General features: G+C 43.7%; 1 protein-coding gene across 1 annotated transcript; it reads right to left on the bottom strand.

The window, feature by feature from the left end:
- Positions 1-791: 791 nt before the first annotated feature.
- On the bottom strand, positions 792-15,059 carry MMP8 (matrix metallopeptidase 8). Its single transcript, XM_004016526.5, has 10 exons — positions 14,949-15,059; positions 13,040-13,284; positions 11,981-12,129; positions 11,768-11,893; positions 9,107-9,268; positions 3,445-3,562; positions 2,573-2,706; positions 1,835-1,988; positions 1,058-1,161; positions 792-901 (listed from the first exon to the last, which is right to left on the bottom strand). The coding sequence occupies exons 1-10, from the start codon at positions 15,057-15,059 to the stop codon at positions 792-794; spliced, it is 1,413 nt and encodes a 470-aa protein (XP_004016575.2).
- Positions 15,060-21,989: the final 6,930 nt, after the last annotated feature.

Raw genomic sequence — 21,989 nt, 5'->3', positions numbered from 1 at the left:
CCCCAATCCCTCCCAGCATCAGGGTCTTTTCCAATGAGTCAACTCTTTGCATGAGATGGCCAAAGTATTGGCATTTCAGCTTCAGCATCAGTCCTTCCAGTGAACACCCAGGACTGATCTCCTTTAGGATGGACTAGTTGGATACCATTTTTAGGGAGATATAATTCAATCCACAGCAGGTATCAACAATATTGTTTTCCAAGAGTGGAAAATAACATCACATTTTTGTCAAGGCAATGTATACAGCTTATGTTGTTCATAGTACTTGTTGTTGTTTATTCACTTGAAGAGTTGTGTCCTACTCTTTGCGACCCCATGGACTATAGCTAGCCAGGCTCCTCTGTCCATGGGATTTTCTAGGCAAGGACATTGGAGTGGGTTACCATTTCCTTCTCTGGGGTCATAATCCTTATTTCTAATCAAAATACAGTGCTAAATAACATGTAGCAGGTACACTTAAGACATATTTAAAAGACTTAAGAATGAATGGGCATTTTAGAAGTCAAATCAACAAGTTAAGGTAATAATGAATATTGATTGAGGTGGCAAAGAAGACTTAATCTCCTTCTTGTGATGGATTCACTAACATGAAACGGAATGTATGAGAACCAAATCAACGTCTGCAAACAGTGGATACGTAATTTCACTGAAGAGTAGTCCAATGAATACAGTGATAGCAAACAACATTATTTATTATTGAGAAAATATAAATAGGATACAGTGTAATAGATATGAAAATTAGACTTCCCTTCCATATTCAGAAAATGGATACAATCACATTTAATTTTGCTTCAGCTGTATCTACAGTTAAGCCATCTATTGCTTCTGTCGACTCTAGTAACTCTACGAGCATGGAAATCAAATGCAAAATATCTTGGTCCACTGAAGAAAAGGAAGAAGGCTATATAAAAAAAAGATATAATGTATTGAATTAGCTTGTAAAAGATCTTGGATATTTTCAATTAAAAAACCCCATTTCAGTCTTATTATAACTATCAAATGCAAATGAGCTATTTAAAAAAATTAAACAAATTTATTAAGTTTATTTTCTACTTACAATTCTCCTGGAAAACTGCATCAACTCTACTTTCTATTCCTGGAAAGAAACTTGCTATGCTTTGGGGATAACCTGGTTCCATAGATTGACTTTGGTCATCATAGCTGATGAGAAAAAAAAATCATCCCATATTTTAAGACCAATATAATATACACTGATAACAATTTTCTTTAAATTGTATATACTTTAAAAAGTGCCTTCACACGTATCTTCTCATTAGTTCTTCACAATATCCTATTTATTGGAACTAATGATGATTAATTTCGCTACCTAAGGGTACATACTTATTTATAAAATATACTGGTATCACTAATACTAAGGCTGATTTCTGATTGCTGGTGCAGTGTTATTTTCAAAAAGGAGAGCTTATGTTTCTAAGGCTTTTACTTAATTGATTCATCATCTCTATCTGATAAATATAAATAATAGTTTCAACTTGGGAATCAAGTTCTGTATAACATTTGCTTGAGTGTAGTAGAATTTAACTCTTAGAATTTCATGAATAAATGAGACTTAGCCTAATTCTTTCTTTGCATCTCACTTTAGTGCTCTATTCAATTTAGCTCTTTTTCAGGATATAGAGTGCTCAATACCATTGTGCAGGAGTCTTAACTTCATGAAAATTTCAAAAGCCATAGCAACATCAATCATCTTGTTAAAAAGAATGCTTATCAGAGACCATCTAGTTATGTTAAACCTTCAGATACCTGATCATCGATGGTTTCAAGACAGGGTGAAAAACATAGATTTCAATCTCTAATGGAAAAAAAATCTTACCTCCAGAACTGGTCGTTTACAAAGAAGTACGTTTTTCTCCTGTAGGAAACAGCTGCATCAATTGCTTGGACACTGCTTGGGAAGCCATAGCTTGATATATGCTTGGGGTAACCTTGCAGAGTATCATAGCCACTCAGAGCCCAGTACTGGGTGCCTGTCAATGATTCAGATTTATGTCAGGTAAAGTTTTTCCATTCCTACAAAATGTATATCACTTCTTAACCTTTGCATAAATTCTCCATAGGAATAAAAATGGAAAAAATAGTCTTGAAAAGAAAAAGGTGGTCAAGTTAAGATCATTGGGCTATAGCCCAATGAGATAGCCCTCATGGTTCCCCAGCACCTGTAAACTATTCCCAACTTCTTAGCCTGGCATTCAGGGCCCCACACTTGAATGTCTTATCTCATGTGACTTCTATACAGAGATTTAACTAGAACCTTGGGGGAATCTTAGAGAATTATGCCTGGGATGATGGTGGAAGAACGCTAAAGGTGGTCTAATGAAGTGTTCTTATTTTGTAAATGAGGAGATTAATGCCTGAAGAGAGTACAACCTGCTCAAGTTCACACAGCAGTTAGTGGTGGACAGGGGACCCAACCCAGGTCTCTCGACAAAAACGCAGCCAGTGTTAACACTCTCTCCTTGACTCACCTCTTTGAACCCGGAAAAGAGCACAAAGGAGTCCTGCCCTTCCCTCCACCAGGAACTAAAAGAAGAGGAAAACCTCAAGCAGTTACCTTTGAATATGAAAATTAGGTCCCTGTCAAAATCCTCATAAGCAGCCTGTATGCCATTTGGCAGGGACGGCCAGTAGAGAGAAATGAAATTGAGTTCCACCATTGGTAGCTGAGGGTGCCTCCTCCAGACGTACCTAGTGGAACACAAGGAGAGATGCACGCGTGACAGTCTACGAAGGCGGTTTCTGCGAGTCGGGGGCTGGCACCGGCCCTGTAAGCCTGCTGAGAGGATGTGTCACCCAATGAAGGGGATGCTGGCAGCTCAGTGACCAGCATATGCCCAGTCCTTTGTGGTGACCCCATCCATCTGGTGAGAACTCTGCTGGTGTCAGAGGAGCTGACCGGAGGGGCCTTACCCGATTACGTTTTATACTACCTCCATTCTCACACACCGACAAGTCTTATTTTGTTAGGCTTTCATTACTGGTGCTAGGATATGATGAGGATATTTAGAATACCAGCACACTCAGCCTGTGGGTACACAGTCACAAAATAGCCAATGGAAAATGGAAAACTTCAGTCAGATGAGTTTTCCCGCATCTTATGAAGTGACTGGTTCCATTCACCTGACTGAATTTGGGTAGGACCAAATACTATTTTGGTCTTGGGGAAACCCAGCCACAGAGTTTCTAACAGCTAGAGCCCATGTTTTTTTACATCTTCAGAAACATCTGAATATTTACAAATGTTTTAACTATTTTTTCTTTTCTGGGTTGTTTTGAGTTACCCAGAAAGCACTATCAATTCCGATGATATTCACATGCATAGATTTCAAAGGAAAAGTTGAGTAATATGTAATATGTGACTTAATTAGAACAGTTTTAAGTTAGGCAGTAAAAGAAGTCAAAAAAAGGAATATTTCATTCTCATACTTGTCTTTGAAGAAAAGTTTTTCTCCACGGAGCGTGGTTACAGCATCAAATGTCAGTCTGGGGTCGCAGGCGGTGGGGGTGGTTGGTCCAGTAGGTTGGACAGGGTTGCTTGAGGGTCCTGAAATTTAGAAAAGACTTTCTATAAACATAAGCCCAGGGTGTACACTCAATACATCTCAGATCAGTGAAGGGTCTTCATATGAAAAGAAATGCTACCTGACTATCCTACAAGGTGTTAAAGTAATCACACATTGCTGCTGCTGCTGCTGCTAAGTTGCTTCAGTCATGTCCAACTCTAGACGGCAGCCCACCAGGCTCTTCCGTCCCTGGGATCCTCCAGGCAAGAATACTGGAGTGGGTTGCCATTTCCTTCTCTAAGCACACATTAGGCTCTCTTAAAAGTCTTTTTATATAATTAAAAAATTAAACAGGTCTTCCTTGATGACTCAGTTGGTAAAGAGTCCGCCTGCCAATGCAGGAGACATGGGTCTGATCCCTGATCTGGGAAGGTCTCTCATGCCATGGAAGCAGCTAAGCCCGTCTGCCACACTCTAGAGTCCGGGAACCGCCACTAGAGAGCCCATGGACCGTGACCACTGCAGCCTGAGGGCCCTGGAGATCGTGCCCCGCGACAGGAGAAGCCACTGCCGTGAGAAGTCCGTGGACCGCAGTGAAGAGAGGCTGCCTCTCGCCACAAATGGAGAAAACCGGGGCAGCAACGGAGACCCAGCACACCCGAAGAATTACATAAAAAAATAAACAAAAGAGTAGTTGTGACTTTAGGGACAGTTCCAGGTTAAGTTGTGAAGCAAAGAAATGTGGATTCTTTCCCTTCCCCTCTGCCAGTTTAAAATCAGAATCCCATGTTTCTTTCCCTTCTTGGCTCCTCTTTCTGAATGTTTAGTCACTCAGTATTTACTTTCTCGTTGCCCACAAAAAATCCACCTTCAAGAAGCTGTTATCTATCAGTCTTCTGCCAAACAGCATAAATCTAAGTTCAATTTTAGAAATATTTTCCTATGAATATTTAAATTGTAATGTATTTTCTCATTGCAGAACAAAAGGTTGCAAGCAGTTACAATATGGGTGAGCGAGGAAAGGAGGTGTTTTCAGAGGAAAAGGAATTGGGAAGTAGAGGCAGTTAGACTAAGTCTCATTGTTCCTGAAAATTCTACTGTCATGAAAAAAAATCATAGTTGTGGAACCCTAGCCTGCTTGCTTTTGATACAGCTGTCTTACCAGAAAGGGAGAATGTTTTACCCAATGTGACTCCACAACACTCCTGTCCCATCAACACTTTTAATTCTTTTTTTTTAGAGATAGAGTTGCAAACCTTTCTCTGGCTTCTTGTTCCTACAGCTACTAGGGGCTAGGAGGGCAAGAGGAAGGAGAGATGGAATGATCCAGACCACACTTCAGTTCAGTTCAGTTCAGTTCGGTCGTTTCGTCGTGTTTGACTCTTTGAGACTCTATGAATCGCCGCATGCCAGGCCTCCCTGTCCATCACCAACCCCTGGAGTTCAATCAGACTCACATCCATCGAGTCAGTGATACCATCCAGCCATCTCATCCTCTGTTGTCCCCTTCTCCTCCTGCCCCCAATCCCTCCCAGCATCAGAGTCTTTTCCAATGAGTCAGCTCTTCGCATGAGGTGGCCAAAGTACTGGAGTTTCAGCTTTAGCATCATTCCTTCCAAAGAAATCCCAGGGCTGATCTTCAGAATGGACTGGTTGGATCTCCTTGCAGTCCGAGGGACTCTCAAGAGTCTTCTCCAATACCACAGTTCAAAAGCATCAATTCTTCAGCGCTCAGCTTTCTTCAGAGTCCAACACTCACATCCATACATGACCACTGGAAAACCATAGCCTTGACTAGACGGACCTTTGTTGGCAAAGTAATGTCTCTGCTTTTGAATATGCTATCTAGGTTGGTCATAACTTTTCTTCCAAGGAATAAGCGTCTTTTAATTTCATGCCTGCAATCACCATCTGCAGTGATTTTGGAGCCCAGAAAAATAAAGTCTGATACTGTTTCCACTGTTTCCCCATCTATTTGCCATGAAGTGATGGGACCAGATGCCATGATCTTCGTTTTCTGAATGTTGAGCTTTAAGCCAACTTTTTCACTCCCCTCTTTCACTTTCATCAAGAGGCTTTTTAGTTCCTCTTCACTTTCTGCCATAAGGGTAGTGTCATCTGCATATCTGAGGTTATTGATATTTCTCCCAGCAATCTTGATTCCAGCTTGTGCTTCCTCCAGCTCAGCATTTCTCATGCTGTACTCTGCATATAAGTTAAATAAGCAAGGTGACAATATACAGCCGTGACGTTCTCCTTTTCTCTATTTGGAACCAGTCTGTTGTTCCATGTGCAGTTCTAACTGTTGCTTCCTGACCTGCATATAGGTTTCTCAAGAGGCAGGTCAGGTGTTCTGGTATTCCCATCTCTTTAAGAATTTTCCACAGTTTATTGTGATCTACAAATCAAAGGTTTTGGCATAGTCAATAAAGCAGAAATAGATGTTTTTCTGGAACTCTCTTGCTTTTTCGATGACCCAGCAGATGTTGGCAATTTGATCTCTGGTTCCTCTGCCTTTTCTAAAACCAGCCTGAACATCTGGAATTTCACAGTTCACATATTGCTGAAGCCTGGCTGGGAGAATTTTGAGCATTACTTTACTAGCATGTGAGATGAGTGCAATTGTGCAGTAGTTTGAGCATTCTTTGGCATTGCCTTTCTTTGGGATTGGAATGAAAACTGACCTTTTCCAGTCCTGTGGCCACTGCTGAGGTTTCCAAATTTGTTGGCAAATTGAGTGCAGCACTTTCGCAGCATCATCTTTCGGGATTTGAAATAGCTCAACTGGAATTCCATCACCTCCACTAGCTTTGTTTGTAGTGATGCTTTCTAAGGCCCACTTGACCTCACATTCCAGGATGTCTGGCTCTAGGTGAGTGATCACATCATCATGATTATCTGGGTCATGAAGATCTTTTTTGTACAGTTCTTCTGTGTATTCTTGCCATCTCTGCTTAATATCTTCTGCTTCTGTTAGGTCCATACCATTTCTGTCCTTTATCGAGCCCATCTTTGCATGAAATGTTCCCTTGGTATCTCTAATTTTCTTGAAGAGATCTCTAGTCTCTCCCATTCTGTTGTTTTCCTCTATTTCTTTGCATTGATTGCTGAGGAAGGCTTTCTTATCTCTTCTTGCTATTCTTTGGCACTCTGCATTCAGATGCTTATATCTTTCCTTTTCTCCTTTGCTTTTGCCTCTCTTCTTTTCACAGCTATTTGTAAGGCCTCCTCAGACAGCCATTTTGCTTTTTTGCATTTCTTTTCCATGGGAATGGTCTTGATCCCTGTCACCTGTACAATGCCACGAACCTCCGTCCATAGTTCATCAGGCACTCTATCTATCAGATCTAGGCCCTTAAATCTATTTCTCACTTCCACTGTATAATCATAAGGGATTTGATTTAGGTCATACCTGAATGGTGTAGTGATTTTCCCTACTTTCTTCAATTTAAATCTGAATATGGCGATAAGCAGTTCATGATCTGAGCCACAGTCAGCTCCCAGTCTTGTTTTTGTTGACTGTATAGAGCTTCTCCATCTTTGGCTGCAAAGAATATTATCAATCTGATTTTGGTGTTGCCCATCTGGTGATGTCCATGTATAGAGTCTTCTCTTGTGTTGTTGGAAGAGGGTGTTTGCTATGACCAGTGTGTTCTCTTGGCAAAACTCTATTAAGTCTTGCCCTGCCTTATTCTGTATTCCAAGGCCAAATTTGCCTGTTACTCCAGGTGTTTCCTGACTTCCTACTTTTGCATTCCAGTCCCCTATAATGAAAAGGACATCTTTTTTAGGTGTTAGTTCTAAAAGGTCTTGTAGTTCTTCATAGAACCATTCAACTCAGCTTCTTAAGCATTACTGGTTGGGGCATAGACTTGGATTACTGTGATATTGAATGGTTTGCCTTGCAAATGAACAGAGATCATTCTGTCGTTTGTGAGATTGCATCCAAGTACTGCATTTTGGACTCTTTTGTTGACCATGATGGCTACTCCATTTCTTCTAAGGGATTCCTGCCTGCAGTAGTAGATGTAATGGTCATCTGAGTTAAATTCACCCATTCCAGTCCATTTTAGTTTGCTGATTCCTAGAATGGCGACGTTCACTCTTGCCGTCTTCTGTTTGACCACTTCCAATTTGCCTTGATTCATGGACCTGACATTCCAGGTTCCTATGCAATACTGCTCTTTACAGCATCGGACCTTGCTTTTATCACCAGTCACATCCACAGCTGGGTATTGTTTCTACTTTGGCTCCATCCCTTCATTCTTTCTGGAGTTATTTCTCCACTGATCTCCAGTAGCATATTGGGCACCTCCTGACCTGCGGAGTTCCTCTTTCAATATCTTATCATTTTGCCTTTTCATACTGTTCATGATGTTCTCAAGGCAAGAATACTGAAGTAGTTTGCCATTCCCTTCTCCGGTGGACCACATTCTGTCAGACCTCTCCACCATGACCCCACATCCAAGGAGCAGTGGCTGTGTGGGCGCAGGAGGGCCTAGGGGAGCTATTCCACGCTCAAGGTCAGGAGGCGTGGCGGTGAGGAGATATCCGTCATCCCAGGTAAGGAGCAGCGGCTACGCTTTGCTGGAGCAGCCATGAAGAGATACCCCATGTCCAGGGTAAGAGAAACCCAAGTAAGACGGTAGTGTTGCAAGAGGGCATTAGAGGGTAGACACACTGAAATGATAATCACAGAAAACTAGTCAATCTAATCACACTAGGACCACAGCCTTGTCTAATTCAGTGAAACTAAGCCATGCCCATGGGGCCACCCAAGATGAGCGGATCATGGTGGAGAGGTGTGACAGACCACACATAGACAGAGCCAAAGGCCTCTATATTCCTCCCTGGAAAGTGTCAGTCTCAGCTTTAAAAAAAACATTTATATCTCTTCATACTCCATCCCACTTCTTTCTGTCACAGACAACAATCTTGATATGTTCAACATGTGTATATATACGTAAATATGTGTTTGTTAGCATGTTTCTTGAAAATGCTTTGCTTTGTCTGTATGCATTCTTAATTTGTGTGGCTTCAACATATCGCATAATTTGTACACTGGGTAATATGTATCATTCTGTTTCTTATCCAGGAATCACAATGTTTTAAAGACTCATCTGTGTGTGTGTGTTAGTTGCTTAGTTGTGTCCGACTCTTTGCAACCCCATAGACTGTAGCTCACCAGGCCCCTCTGTCCATGCGATCCTCCAGGCAAGAACACTGGAGTGGGTTGCCATTTCCTTTTCCAAAAGGAACTATAGAAAGAAAGCGAAGTCGCTCAGTCATGTCCGACTCTTTGCAACCCCATGGACTGTAGCCTACCAGGCTCCTCCATCCATAGAACTCTCCAGGCAAGAGTACTAGTGTGGGTCGCCATTTCCTTCTCAGAAAGACTCATCTGTGTCCACCTGATTCAGAGTTTTTCAGGGCTGCACATTACTGTATGGCCTGCACCCACCACATTTTCCCTGTGTATTCTCCTGATGGGCTCCCAGGTACCCTCCAACATCCATCATCACAGCAGACTGCGGTGAGCATCCCTGACATGCCCAGGTGTCACCACATACTTCAGACAACCTTACCGTAGATGGCCTGAATGCCATTGATGTCATCTTGATGCAGTGAGTAGCTGCTGGGGTCCCTGAAAGTGTAGATGGGATACATCAAGGCCCCAGGATCAGAGGAGTGAGCCAGCCCCAAGGAATGGCCGAATTCATGGGCAGCAACAGAAAACAAGTTGTAATCTGAAATGCAAGCATGTGCGGTGAATGGGTTGAAGTGGATTGAAGGGTAGTGGGAATAGGATCTCGAGGAATGCAGCTTCCAGGCCCAAACTGCCTGACTTCTCCCCTTCCTCTTCATTATCTGATGAAATAGAGGCTGGAAGGAAACAAGGTAGGATTCATAGGTTGCAATTAGAAGTAATGATCACCTCATCAGGTCTTAGAACCAAGAGGACCGCCTTTCTTCCAGTTCTCATAATTCACAGACCTGAGGTTTAGGGAAATGATGACGAGGCCATCACAGGTCTCAAGACTCTCAGAGGCCCTATCCCACACCTGCTCCTCGCCAGCCTCCCAGACCCACAGCACCACGAGCAGAGTCGCAGTGAAGAGGCGCATAGAAAAGAAGCCGGTCAGCCTGAGAGACAGGCCTCCTGTGTGGGGTTGACTCCCTTTGGCTTCCTGACCACCCAGAGCCTAGTGCCAGCTCTTCCTTGATTCTGAGCTCTCTAGGAAGCATCAGGAATTTTCCACCAGAAAGAGACAAACCGTGCCACGTATTGGTCCCTACTCTTGTCTTTTGACTTCCATGAGTCCGGTGCCTTTCGTAACTAGGAACTGGAAAACTTTCAAGGCTTGCACTTCCTGTCAAACAAAGCCCAAGCTCCTTTGCCAAGTCCAAGACTACTGCGTTTGGCTCGGGCAGATGTCTGAGGACTGGATTTCTGATGTGAACCCTTCCCTCCAGCTGGTCTACGTGCCATCTCACAAACACATGGTGCATTTTCTAACACTGCCTACTTAAAAAATAATCATAGTTGTAGAGCACTTTCTTATATACTAGTCATTGTAATAATATTTAATCAGTAACATTCTTACGAAATATTATTAGAAATACTTCTACAGGAAAGGAACTGAAGCCCAGAGGTTTTGGACCCTTGTTATTCGTCTTGCAGCTAATAAGTGGTAGAGCTGGGGCTGAACCTGGTTATGATAGCAAGACCTGTGCTCTTTCCAGTGTTCAACACTTCCTGATGATAATTAGCCCGGAATATTCTACCCATGCTCTAAGACTTACTTTCTTGACCCTCACATCCTTCCACCTTGCATTCAAGAATGCTTAAAAAAACATCTTTGCGTGCCTGAAATACTGGGCAAGGGGCTCTGGGGGATTTATCATGATGCATAGACTAGCCAGGGAGACACGTGCAGAAACTTAAATGTGCAGAATAATGAGGAGGGAAGTCAGAGAAAACAAACCAAAGGCTACTAGGATTCAGAGAAGAAGACAAAATGGGGAGTTTCCATACCAATTGGTATAGTATGGAAAAAGAGAGATTTTGAAAGGTGGGGCTTTGGGTGTGGGCAAGGGCATTTCAGGAAGAGGAAGCAACGTGAGCCAGTGTAGGACGGTTGGAAAGCAGATGCTGTCATCTGGGAACAGTGAATTGCAGTGTGGCTGCTCTGTGTGAAATGCAAAGACAAGCCATGAAAGATGATGTTGGACGATCCCCAAGAGCTGTCAGTGTCAAGTGCACATATCTGGCCTAGAAAATGTAAATACCAGGCTTTCCAAATGTGGACATGAGCTTTCCAAGAACAAAACTCCTTGCAGTGTTGGGGAGAGTCAGAGGGACAGAGACCAGAGGTGAACAGTCCAGGTGGGACTCTGGATCAGGTGAGCAGTAGTGACCATCTAACCTGGTGGGAAGGGCAACAAGAATCTGAAGTCATGGGGAGAGTTTATTATCTTTGTAAACACACAGCTTCAAGCACAGGGATTTAGGTATAATAAATACTTAGATCACTGATGTTGAGGAAATGGTGGGAGGAACAGGTCCCAAGCGAAGATAAAATGTTCCTTTCTTATTATTTTCAAAAAAGTGTCCCATGGCCTCTTGTTACCCTATAACCTTTTAAAGCACCACTCAGTTCTCTTCAGGTGATCTTATTCTTACCCTGAGTCTTCTCCTGAAAGGGGTAGTTTGCTATATGGGAACACATCTTTGAAAAAATAGCTCTATGAAGATGAAATGACTAGATAAAGAAGAATATCTAGATGGCTGCTCTTTCCTAAGTAGGTCAGTTTTCTAAATAAACCTAATTATTTCTGAATGTCACAAAGTAGAAATCTTTTCAAGCATCATAAAATTTCACAATATTAAAATAAAGATATGTGCTAAATCAGTGGTAAGCAGACTTTTTCTATGAGAGTCCAGATAGCAAATATTTTAGATTTTGTGAGCCATAAGCTCTGATACTGTGGTATATAAAACTTCATTATTTGTATAAAAATAGGAACAGGAAGGACTTAGCCATGATTTGTTGTTTTGATTCCTGCCTTAGGAAACAAGGTCAGGATTTAGCTTTTAAAATTTTTTCTAAACCTAAATTAACTTATCTTGAGGTAATAAGAATAGTGTGTGTGTGTGTCTGTGTGTGTATGCGTGTAGGCGTGCAGATTCTAATATGGGAAGCCAAGTGAGAAGCTGCACGTGGACATAACCTTGGCTGACTTACTTTCAGAGGTTTTGGTCCACGTTTCTTCTGCATCAAAATGAACATCTCCTCCAATACCTGGGCCCGGCTGAAAGGCATGAGCGAGAATTCCATTGGGTCCATCAAATGGGGAATTGTCCCCATGATCTGAAATAAAACAATTTGTATTAGGTATTAGCCAAGTTTCAATTTAGCCAGAGAAAGCAAAATCGAGCCTGACTTCTTTGAGCCCACCTTTTTGGGCAAAAGAAATCTGGATGTCTGCTTCTTTGTCCGAGGTCCTGTTGAAGGTCAAGGATGACACGTCACTCCAGACTTTAAAGCCTGTCTCAATAAGTGCTTCCACGTCTGTCTTTGTCAAGTTTGGGGTATAGTTCACAATCCTTCAAAATGAGAAGGCACATTAGTGTTTAGAACAGCAGTCCCTCGGGAGATTAAATTGCTCTAGTTTGGAGTTTGTTGCACGTGGGACATGCTACCACTGAACAGTGTGTAAGGAGGGGGTGAAGGACTTAGGGTTGAAGACAGACCTGGGTTCTGGACAAGTTACTACATGTCTTTAAAATCCATTTCCTTATTCATAAAATGAGGATGGTAAAATAGTACCCCTCTCATACAGTTTTTGTGAGAGTAAGTATATATAAAGCATTTAGTTCACTACTCGGCAAATAGTAGTCTTCAATAAATATCGGGTATCATTATTACTGTTATTATCTTCAAAATGGATGAAAGGTGAGGCTAAATTCTCTCCAGCAATGATTAAGTCTTTGGGGGTGGGGGGGGGGCGGTGTCCCTGGTGGCTCAGTGGTAAAGAATTCACTTGCACACAATGCAGGAGACTGCCTGTAAATGCTGGAGACTTAGATTTGATCCCTGGATGGGGAAGATCCCCTGGAGAAGGAAATGGCAACCCACTCCAGTATTCTTGCCTGGGAAGTCCCATGGGCAGAGGAGCCTGGCGGGCTACAGTCCATGGGGTCATAAATAGTCAGACATAACCTAGTGACTAAACCACGAACGACTGACATGAGTTCTTAGACAGCCTAACTTTGCCACAGTCCTCTTTAGACTGTTAGAGAAAGGAGACCAAAAATGGCAGGCTTTGGATTGACGAGAAGCCATAGGATCGTCGCCACTTTATCCTCTCACTTATTCACTAGAATCTAAACTGTGTAAGAACAGGGATATTTACTTGTCTCTAGTGGATTCCAAATTCTGTATCAGTATCTAACACAGTAAGAGTTCAGTGAATGCTGGCTCAGTGAATAAACTCTGAAACTCGAGAAATATCACCTGTAGGTCAGCTTAGTGTTTTCCCACTTGGGGTTTCCTGGGGTTCTCATAAAGCTGCCTGAGTCAGGCACTCCACATCGAGGCTTTCTCATCATCTCCAAGGTTTCTTCATTTGGCTTCCCTGTCACGTTCAGCCCGAAGAATTGCTGCATTCTTTTAAGGGTCTCAACAATCACATTAGTTTTGCTCTTTCTTTCAGACTTATATTTGTACCTTGGTAATTGGTAGAACTTCTCTAGGTAATTCTGGAAAAAGACAAACATATAAGGGATTTGCTGTGAAACTGCCTTCACTTCTCTGGGGTTTTGCATTCCTTTTTAAGGTATTGCAGAGGTCAAACCAGGGCTAATAACCTGATTGCCACAAAGATAAAAGCACAAATTTGCTGGTTGATTTTGAGAGATAAGTGCCTACTGGAAAGAACAGTTCATCCCTTCAGTGCTACAGTTACTATTATTCATAAACACTGGTATTTCGTGAGGGGTAAGATAGACATCTCAAGCAAAATGCTAGTATACAGTTAGGAGACTGCCTTCTTATTTTTATTAAAAAGCAAACGAAACAAAACAGCAGAAGCATTTATTGACTTCTTGAAGTATTAGTTGCAGCAACGCAGATTCTCTTTTTTTTATCCTCTTTTCACTATTGTAGGGGAGGGTTAATCATTCACACAGACACGAAGATGCAAAAAAATAAGGAGCTTGCCAAGATGATAATCGGGTCCCAATTCACCACATTGCTTCCCAAATGAGAACTGAAAATTTTAAGAGAAGAATGCCAAACATGTTTTGGAGTAACAGCAGCATCACTCTCGTTAGCCTTTTATCCACCACAGTAGCTCTTCAAGAGAGGCCAGAAACTCATTAAGTAAAGGTTCTGAAGGTTGTTAACGAGCCAATTATGAGACTTCTTTCTTTCACCTTAAGCATCCTTAAGTGGCACTTTGCAAGCGACACAGGACACAGCAATTTTGTGTTCACACAGATCAGATAGCTTTGGGTTCAAAACTTAGTTCTGCCATGGATTAATTGTGTGTCCTGAACACATCACTTATATGATTTAAGATTCACTTTTATCTCTAAAGTGGAATTAATAATCTGTCCTCACAGGGTTGCTGTAGGATGAAATGAGACAATATTTGAGAAATGCTGAGCAGGACACCCTGTGCAGAATAAGTACTTAATCACTTCTGGCTATCAGCCATGGGTTACTGTATCATGGTAAGAAGTATTTTTTTTTTTTAAGTCAAACAAAAAGAATCAACAAGAAAAGAATGCTTTTCTAAAACTGTAATGCTAAGAAAACTGCGCATGTCAAATTTCTGACAGCATTCCTTTGTGTTTCTTTAAAGACTTGGCCTTTCATACAGTTAAACAATGGGGAAAAAGCTATCAGTTTTTCTTTTTACAATGCTTCCAAGAGTTTATAAACAGCCCCATAGTCTGATTTTAGGAAATAAAACCACATGATGAACTGATTTCTGGTTTCTTAACAGTTTCCCATCTTCACACTCTCTTGTATGCCTGCGATATTTGGCTGCACAGACACGTTCATATAGAAAGCACCAATCATGTACTAACTGCACTGCAGACATTCTAGAAAGGAAGTCTTAGGTAAGTGAGACAGAAAATCATTTTATAATTAAAACCATTCCTTCTAAAAGGTTTTCCCAGCTGGAGCAGCTTGGCAGCCATGTTTTCCGAGGGTTTGAAGAGTTGAGCGTGTTTGCATGCCCGGCTTTCAGAGAGCCCCGTTTGGAACTCTCCTAATCATTGAAACAAGATGTTCAGCCTCTAGCAAATCATTTACATAATTCCTTCAGGCGGTTTCAACTAAAAAGAGAAGATGACCCAAACAATTTTCTCATCACCAGCAAATCAACCACCCACCTAAATGATAGCTGAGGTACCTGAACAATGTTTCTATTTTTCTCTTCTAGGGATGCAAAAGATACTGGAAAGGCCATCGAAAGCTGCATGTGGAGTAAGAGCAGAAGTGGGAGCATCTTCAGGCTGAACATGGCCTTGTCTTCAAAGACTGCCTCTCCCGGCCTCCCTTCTGCCCCTTCCCCTGACGGGTACCCTGAAGATCACAGCATCACAGGTCTCTCACCGCTTTATTTGGTCCCTCATAAAGCTGTGTCTTAAACAATTGCCCCATCAGGAATGTGAAGCAATGCAGGCTAATTACACTCTGACAGTTCTGCAATGTTATAATGTGATCGAGTACCCTCAAATGGGGGAGCCTTTCAATGGAAAAAAAGTGCCATTTGCTACTCTGCTTTTGGGGCTTTTACATATTTACTTTTGCAAAGTTGTCTAGGAAAAGGAATAGGAGACTAATTCTGAAGTTAATAAACAGCATTTCTGGATACGTCAGAGGCTGAGGCTGTGTTAACTTAAACAGTAGAATATTTTTTGATTAGTGGTAGGTGTCTTGGGACTAAGGAGTCTAACTGGAGAATCTTTGCACTTACCCCCTGTCCCCCTCCTCCCACTGTGGTAGGTCAGGAGCATGTGGGCTTGTGTGCCCTGTGACAAAGTTGGATGCATTTGGGAGTCCTAGAGTAGTTTCTGGAAGATGTGGTTTTGGCATCAATGCAATAGAAAACCCCAGTCCACAAGCTGGATTTTCCTTGGAAAGACATAGAAAACAATTCTGATGGTAATGATAATAACGATTGTTTGCTAAATATTTTTTACATCCCAGACTTATGTGCTATATGTATATGAACTTGGCCCATGCTCACAAGGCCTTGGAGGGTGGATGTTACTGTGACCTGCACTTTGTAGATAAAATCAAATCCAGAGATGTGATATGGCTTATATAAGACATGTGCTGACATTGTGGAGGAGCCAGGATTCAATCATAGGGCGTGTGTTTAGAGGCTGAACTGGCAGCTACGATTGACTCATCAGGACTTATTTTCTAGTCTCCCCTCCAGCACCTGGCTGGCCCAGATGGAGCTGTAGGTCCAGGCCTGCGGCAGCTGGGAAACCTTGGCTGTGTGGATGGAGAAGACAGGAAGAAGGGGCACAGGATGCCTTGTGTACGCCCAAAGGACTCAGAGAGGACTCCCAGACAATGTGGTTCTGCAGCAGCTGTGCTGGGCAGGGGCTCTTGGGCCTGCTTTTCAAACCATGGCCCTCAGTCCCACTAATTCTGACTCCATGTGCATATCCACTGCTACCACATAGGGACTCTGAATAGATTCATTCACACATGTTTATATAACAGTTGCGGCTTCCCTGGTTGCTCAGCTGGTAAAGAATCCACCTGCAATGCGGGAGACCCCATTTTGATTCCTGGGTCAGGAAGATCCCCTGATGAAGAAGGGTTAGGCCAACCACTCCAGGATTCTTGGGCTTCCCTGATAGCTCAGATGGTAAAGAATCTGCCTGCAACGTGGGAGACCTGGGTTTGATTCCTCTTGGGAAGATCCCCTGGAGGAGAGCATGACAACCCACCCCAGGATTCTTGCCTGGAGAATCCCATGGACAGAGGAGCCTGGTGGGCTCCTGTCCATAGGGTCTCAAAGAGTTGGATACGACTGAGCAACTAAACACACACATTTGACTCTTACCAAGGGGGTGGGTTGGGGTGCTGACCTTCTATGCAACTGAAAATCTGCATGCAGTTTATAGTCAGCCCTCTGTTTACTCAGTTCCTCTGTATCTTCACTTCCATGTCAGCAGATTCAACCAACGCTCAATCCTGTCATACTCTAGTATTTATTATTGAGGAAATCCAGTGGGGTGAACTGGGAGACTAGGATCAACATACATACACTCCCGTGTATCAAACAGATGCCTGGTGGGCACCTGCTGTCTGGTGCGGGAGCTGAGCTCAGTGCTAAGTGATGACCTAGAGGAGTGGGGGGGGGGGGGTGGGCTGGGAGGGAGCTCCCAGAGGGAGGGAATACGTGTGCACATAAAGCTGATTCATCTCACTGTGCAGCAGAAACTAACACACCATGGGAAAACGATTATATCCCAATAAATATAATGAGGGATAAAGAAGAAAACAGTCCAAGTGTGAGTGGGCCTACAGTTTAAACCTATGTTGGTCAAGGGTCAACTGTATTCTGTAAAGGCAGGCTGTTCTTGTGCTTAAATGTATATGTCAACATGTACAGCATGTGTTAATGTGCTAATAATATCTCTATTTGAGAGGCTTTGGTAAGCGCTTCAGTTCCCTCCTGAAGTCTTTTAACAGCTTTTGAAACAAGCTGAAGAAACATGGCTTGGGTTAGAACCCATCTAGAGAGCAGATGAATGTTTGCAATGTAGATTCTTACATTCATTCAAGAAGTATTTCCTGACACTTCCTGTGTGCCAGGTGCTGTGCTGAGTACTAGGTTATCGGAGACAAGTTAACAGTGGTTCAGGTGAAATACTGTGGGAGTCTGGCGGAAAGCGCAGGGTGGGTAGAATCAGGGAAGGCTTCCTGAGGGAGGCAGAATTTGAGCTTGTCCTCAGAGGAAAGCAGAATGTGGATGTGCAGAGATGTGGGATCCGGTCCTTGTCCCCATGTTCTAACTTTTTCCAAGTGGTTCAAGCCGTTCTCTCACACGACTTAGTCATGATGTGGCTTTCTGTGCATTAGGTCTTCAGTGAAAAAAACTTTTCTTTCTAAATGAGAATGCCCTGTGTTGAGTTATTGTGATTCACTGTCTTGTTTATAAGGTTCATCAATGTACTTTCTCCTGAACATAATCGGAAATGATTTAAACAAGAATCCCAAACTTTAGTGAACTCGGTTCTCTAGTGTTTGTGTAAATGTTGTGTTGTATACCTAGGGCTGATTCACGTTGAGGTTTGACAGAAAATGACAAAACTCTGTAAAGCAATTATCCTTCAATAAAAAAAATAAATTAAAAAGAAAAAAATATACACATAAAAGAAAAAAAAAGAAACAGAATTTTGGACTTGGATCCCAGATGACAGATCCAGCCCCAGTACAGAGGTGGAGAAGGCCACACTTGTCAGGGTCTCTGGCTTCCGCTTTGCGAATCCTTCCTCTGTGTGTGACTGACACTCACTTCCCTGGTGTCTGCGCCTCCCTTCCAGGACACAGAGTTCTCTCAGGCCCTCCCCTCTCTGAAAATCTGCTTCTGGGAAAAGACCAGCTATCAATCATTTCCACTTTAGTGTGAACTTGGGGACCGTTTGCCTTTTAAGCCAATTTCCTACTATAAAAAAAAAAAAGCTGACATTTTTTAAAATGAAGGTTTTGTTTCCTGTGGGTTTCAGAGCAAGTAAAGGAGATGGTGGACATTTAGTTTTGGACAGAGACAGTGAAAGGCAGCAAAGGGTCATCCTGTCTCCATCCTGCCACCCCCTATAGACAGCAACCTTGTCTCACCATCCAATGTGCTGCTCCACTGCAGAGATAGCAAGTCGTCGTTTTATAGCTGTTTTGCTTTCTAGGCCCAAGAAGAAACTGATTGCATAGATACAGCTTGTTTTCCCTTGAGCTTTAAATAAAAGAAAAAAGGAAGAGGATGTTTCTGGCTAGCTGGGGTGTCACAGGTAGCTGGGAAAGCTACCTGGAGGTGTTCAGGGAGGCCTGAGTCCTCAAGGCTGAGTAGGAGTTTGCCAATGGGAAATGTGAGCCGGTAGAGGAAAGAGCTGAGTGCAGTTTACCCAGCGAAGCAGATGGATTTTTGAGTAGTTTGTGAACAGGAAAAAAGTTTCCCTGCATCATGCATTTTTGAACTGTGATGATCAGCATGGATGTCTCTACCCTCTGACCAAATGAACAGATGATTGTTGGAATCATTGGTGGTGAAGGTAAAGAGCATCAGGCATGAAATCATACTAATACTAACTAGGTTCAATTTGCGCTTCTGCCACTTCCTACTTAGGTAACTTTTAGCAAATCATCTAAGTTCTTCTGGGCCTCAACTTCCACATCTATGTAACTGGGACGTTAACTTCTCCCTCACATGGCTTCAGGGGGATTGGATGAGACAGTGCATTTGAAAGTCGCATGTAAACCCTCCTGAGCGCTCTTCTCTGCATTGCAAATGTGATTAAGTTCTGTTTCTTGTGCTCATTCTGTAAATTGAGCCAACAATGTTGAAAAGCTCCACGTTTCCAGAAAGAGAAGTGCTTCAAGGTTAAGCCACTGAGTGATGAAGTAATTTCCATACAGCTTTCTTCAGCATCCAGAGCTCAGGGCAGTCAGGGTGTAACTTACACACCCTTCACACAGAGTATAGTGGTTAAGTTAGAGATCACACAAACCAGCTGTATTAAACACTGCATGAAGCTGGCAGCCTTTACTATTAAGTGAGCAGAAAGTGTGCACTGTCTTCACTCTGTAGGAGTCAGTCTTAGATGCTGGCTACATATTGCCTCCCTTAAGCTTCATCATAACCCAAGGAAGAAGGGGTTATTATCCTCATTTTAAAGGTAACTAAACTGAGGTCCAGAAATCTGATTCACACTTTCCTTTCCATTTATCTTACCTGGTAATCTCCCCTTTGTCCTCCCAGTGAGGAAAAATTCAAATTAAGACAATAATTCTCAGTCTCAGCTCTATATCAGAGTCTGTATTAAAAACACAGATAAGTGGGGGACTTCCCTAGTGCTCCAGCAGTTAAGACTCCATGCTTCCACTGCAGAGGGCATGGGTTTGATCCTTCCTGATCCCAAAATTAAAAGACGTTTGCTCCTTGTAAGAAAAACCATAACAAACCCAGCATAGTAAAAAGCAGAGACATCACTTTGCTGACAAAGGTCCATGTAGTTAAAGCTATGGTTTTTCCAGCAGTCATGTATGGATGTGACGCCATAAAGAAGGGTGAGCACCGAAGAATCAATACTTTCAAACTGTGGTGTTGGAGAAGACTCTTGAGAGTTCCTTGGACTGCAAGGAGATCAAACCAGTTGATCCTAAAGGAAATCAACCCTGAATATTCATTGGACGGACTGATGCTGAAGCTGAAACTCCAATACTTTGGCCACCTCATGCGAAGAGCTGACTCTTTGGAAAAGATCGTGATGCTGGGAAAGATTGAGGGCAGGAGGAAGAGATGACAGAGGATAAGATGGTTGGATGGCATCACCGACTCCATGGATGTGAGTTTGGGTAAACTCCAGGAGTTGGTTATGGACAGGAAGGCCTGGTGTGCTGCAGCCCAACAGTCCAACAGAGATTAGATGGCATCACTGACTCTACAGACATGAATTTGAGCAGGCTCCAGGAGATGGTGAAGGACAGGGAAGCCTGCCATGCTGCAGTCTATGGGGTTGCAAAGTGAACACAACAGGCAGATGAGGCCACTAAAGCCGGGCTGAGCAGCAGAGACGGCCCAGGCACACGAGAGGGTGGTTACAGTTGGCAACTAGGATCCAATCTCTGTCTTGTTTTTAACTTCAAACATTCCCATTTACCTCGCTGACTCTGCCACCACTTCACATCCCCTCCCAACTTCAGAGTGTTGAGGATAAGACAAAATGGAGAAAAAAATGATCCAATGATACTCAATAACTGCACAAAACCATTTGACAGAGACCCATGTTGGACTTCCCTGATGGCTCAGCTGGTAAAGAATCCGCGGGCAGTGCAGGAGACCTGGGTTCGATCCCTGGGTTGGGATGATCCCCTGGAGAAGGGAAAGGCTACCCACTCCAGTATCCTGGCCTGGAGAATCCCAGGGACTGTGTAGTCCATGGGGTCACAAAGAGTCGGACACATCGGAGCGACTTTCCCTTTCGTGAGGACAGACGTGGCTGGAGACAGACGATTGATCCAAGCGGCTCTTTTTCTGGAGGAGGGAAGCTGCTGACTGAGGTTTCTGGTTTTTGGCCCCACCGTGTGGCATGCGGGGGTCTCAGCTCCCCGACCAGGGATCAGCTGTAACCGCCCGCACTGGGAACACAGTCTCCACCGCTCCACCACCGGTGCAGTCCCTGCTGACTGAATTTGCCCAAATTCTCTTCCCTCCTCAAGGAGTTCGGCTCTGTGATCTGGGTGTCTTGGTTTTTGTTACTCCTGAGCTGTGTGACTTCTACATCTTCTCCGCTCTCGGGGTCTGGCCTCACGTCCCATCTTGCTACATCAAGAGACACGACTTCTTACCACAGGGAAGTCAGCTCAATTTCTGTGCAAAAAAAAAAAAAAAAAAGCACGCTGATCTCACTCATCCCAGACTCCTGATAACGGCCTTTCCGCGTGTCCACGGATCTCTTGTTTCTACCCCAGAGTCGGTTCTCTTTACACCTTCTCCCCCCTCTTCCTGTTCCTGCTTTGACACCTTCCCCTCTGTCTGCAGACACTTCCTGATGGCAACGAGACAGAGCAAACCAGCTGCCTTCCCCCATCTCTCCCCCACGCAGACTCCGGGGCCCTGTCCTCCCCTCCCCGCCGGCCCCTGGAGTCGAGAGCGCCCTGAAAGAACCGTTTCTCTCTTCAGGCCCTCACTCGGTCCTGTTCCCCTACGCCTTGGTCCGGGGGTCTCCCGTTTAAAGCCGGACTCTCAGGAGGATGCGCGTCCGCCCTCTGGGGACCCGCTCCCCACTCCGGCCACGTTTGAGGTTCCTGCAGCTGCTGCAACAGCCCACCGCCAGTCCACGGCTTAAGAGAGATGTGCATTCTCTTAACGGCTGTGCAGTCTGGAGTCTGACATGGGTCTCCCGGGCTAAAATCCAGGTGTCAGCACGGCTCTTGTCTCCTGCTGGGGGCTCCCGGGGGCATCACGGTCCTCGCTGCTTTCAGCTTCCCAAAGCGGCCTGGGCGCGTCGGCTGTGGCCCCGTCCTCCGTCTTCAAGCCCTTCACACCTCTCTAACCCTTCTGTCTTTAACATCTTTCCCTGACGGCAGCCAGGAGTTCTCTGCAGCAGCAAGGCCCCTACGTAGGAACGGGCTCTGTTCCGAGTGCATTCCCAACTCCATTTTGTTCATAAGTCCACAAGAGTTAGCCTAGGTCCCCAACTAACACACT

This window comes from Ovis aries, chromosome 15 (assembly GCF_016772045.2).
Source record: "Ovis aries strain OAR_USU_Benz2616 breed Rambouillet chromosome 15, ARS-UI_Ramb_v3.0, whole genome shotgun sequence".
Classification (NCBI taxonomy): domain Eukaryota; kingdom Metazoa; phylum Chordata; class Mammalia; order Artiodactyla; family Bovidae; genus Ovis; species Ovis aries.
Note: the sequence above shows the minus strand (reverse complement) of the source record. Positions and strands in the feature narration are given on the sequence as shown.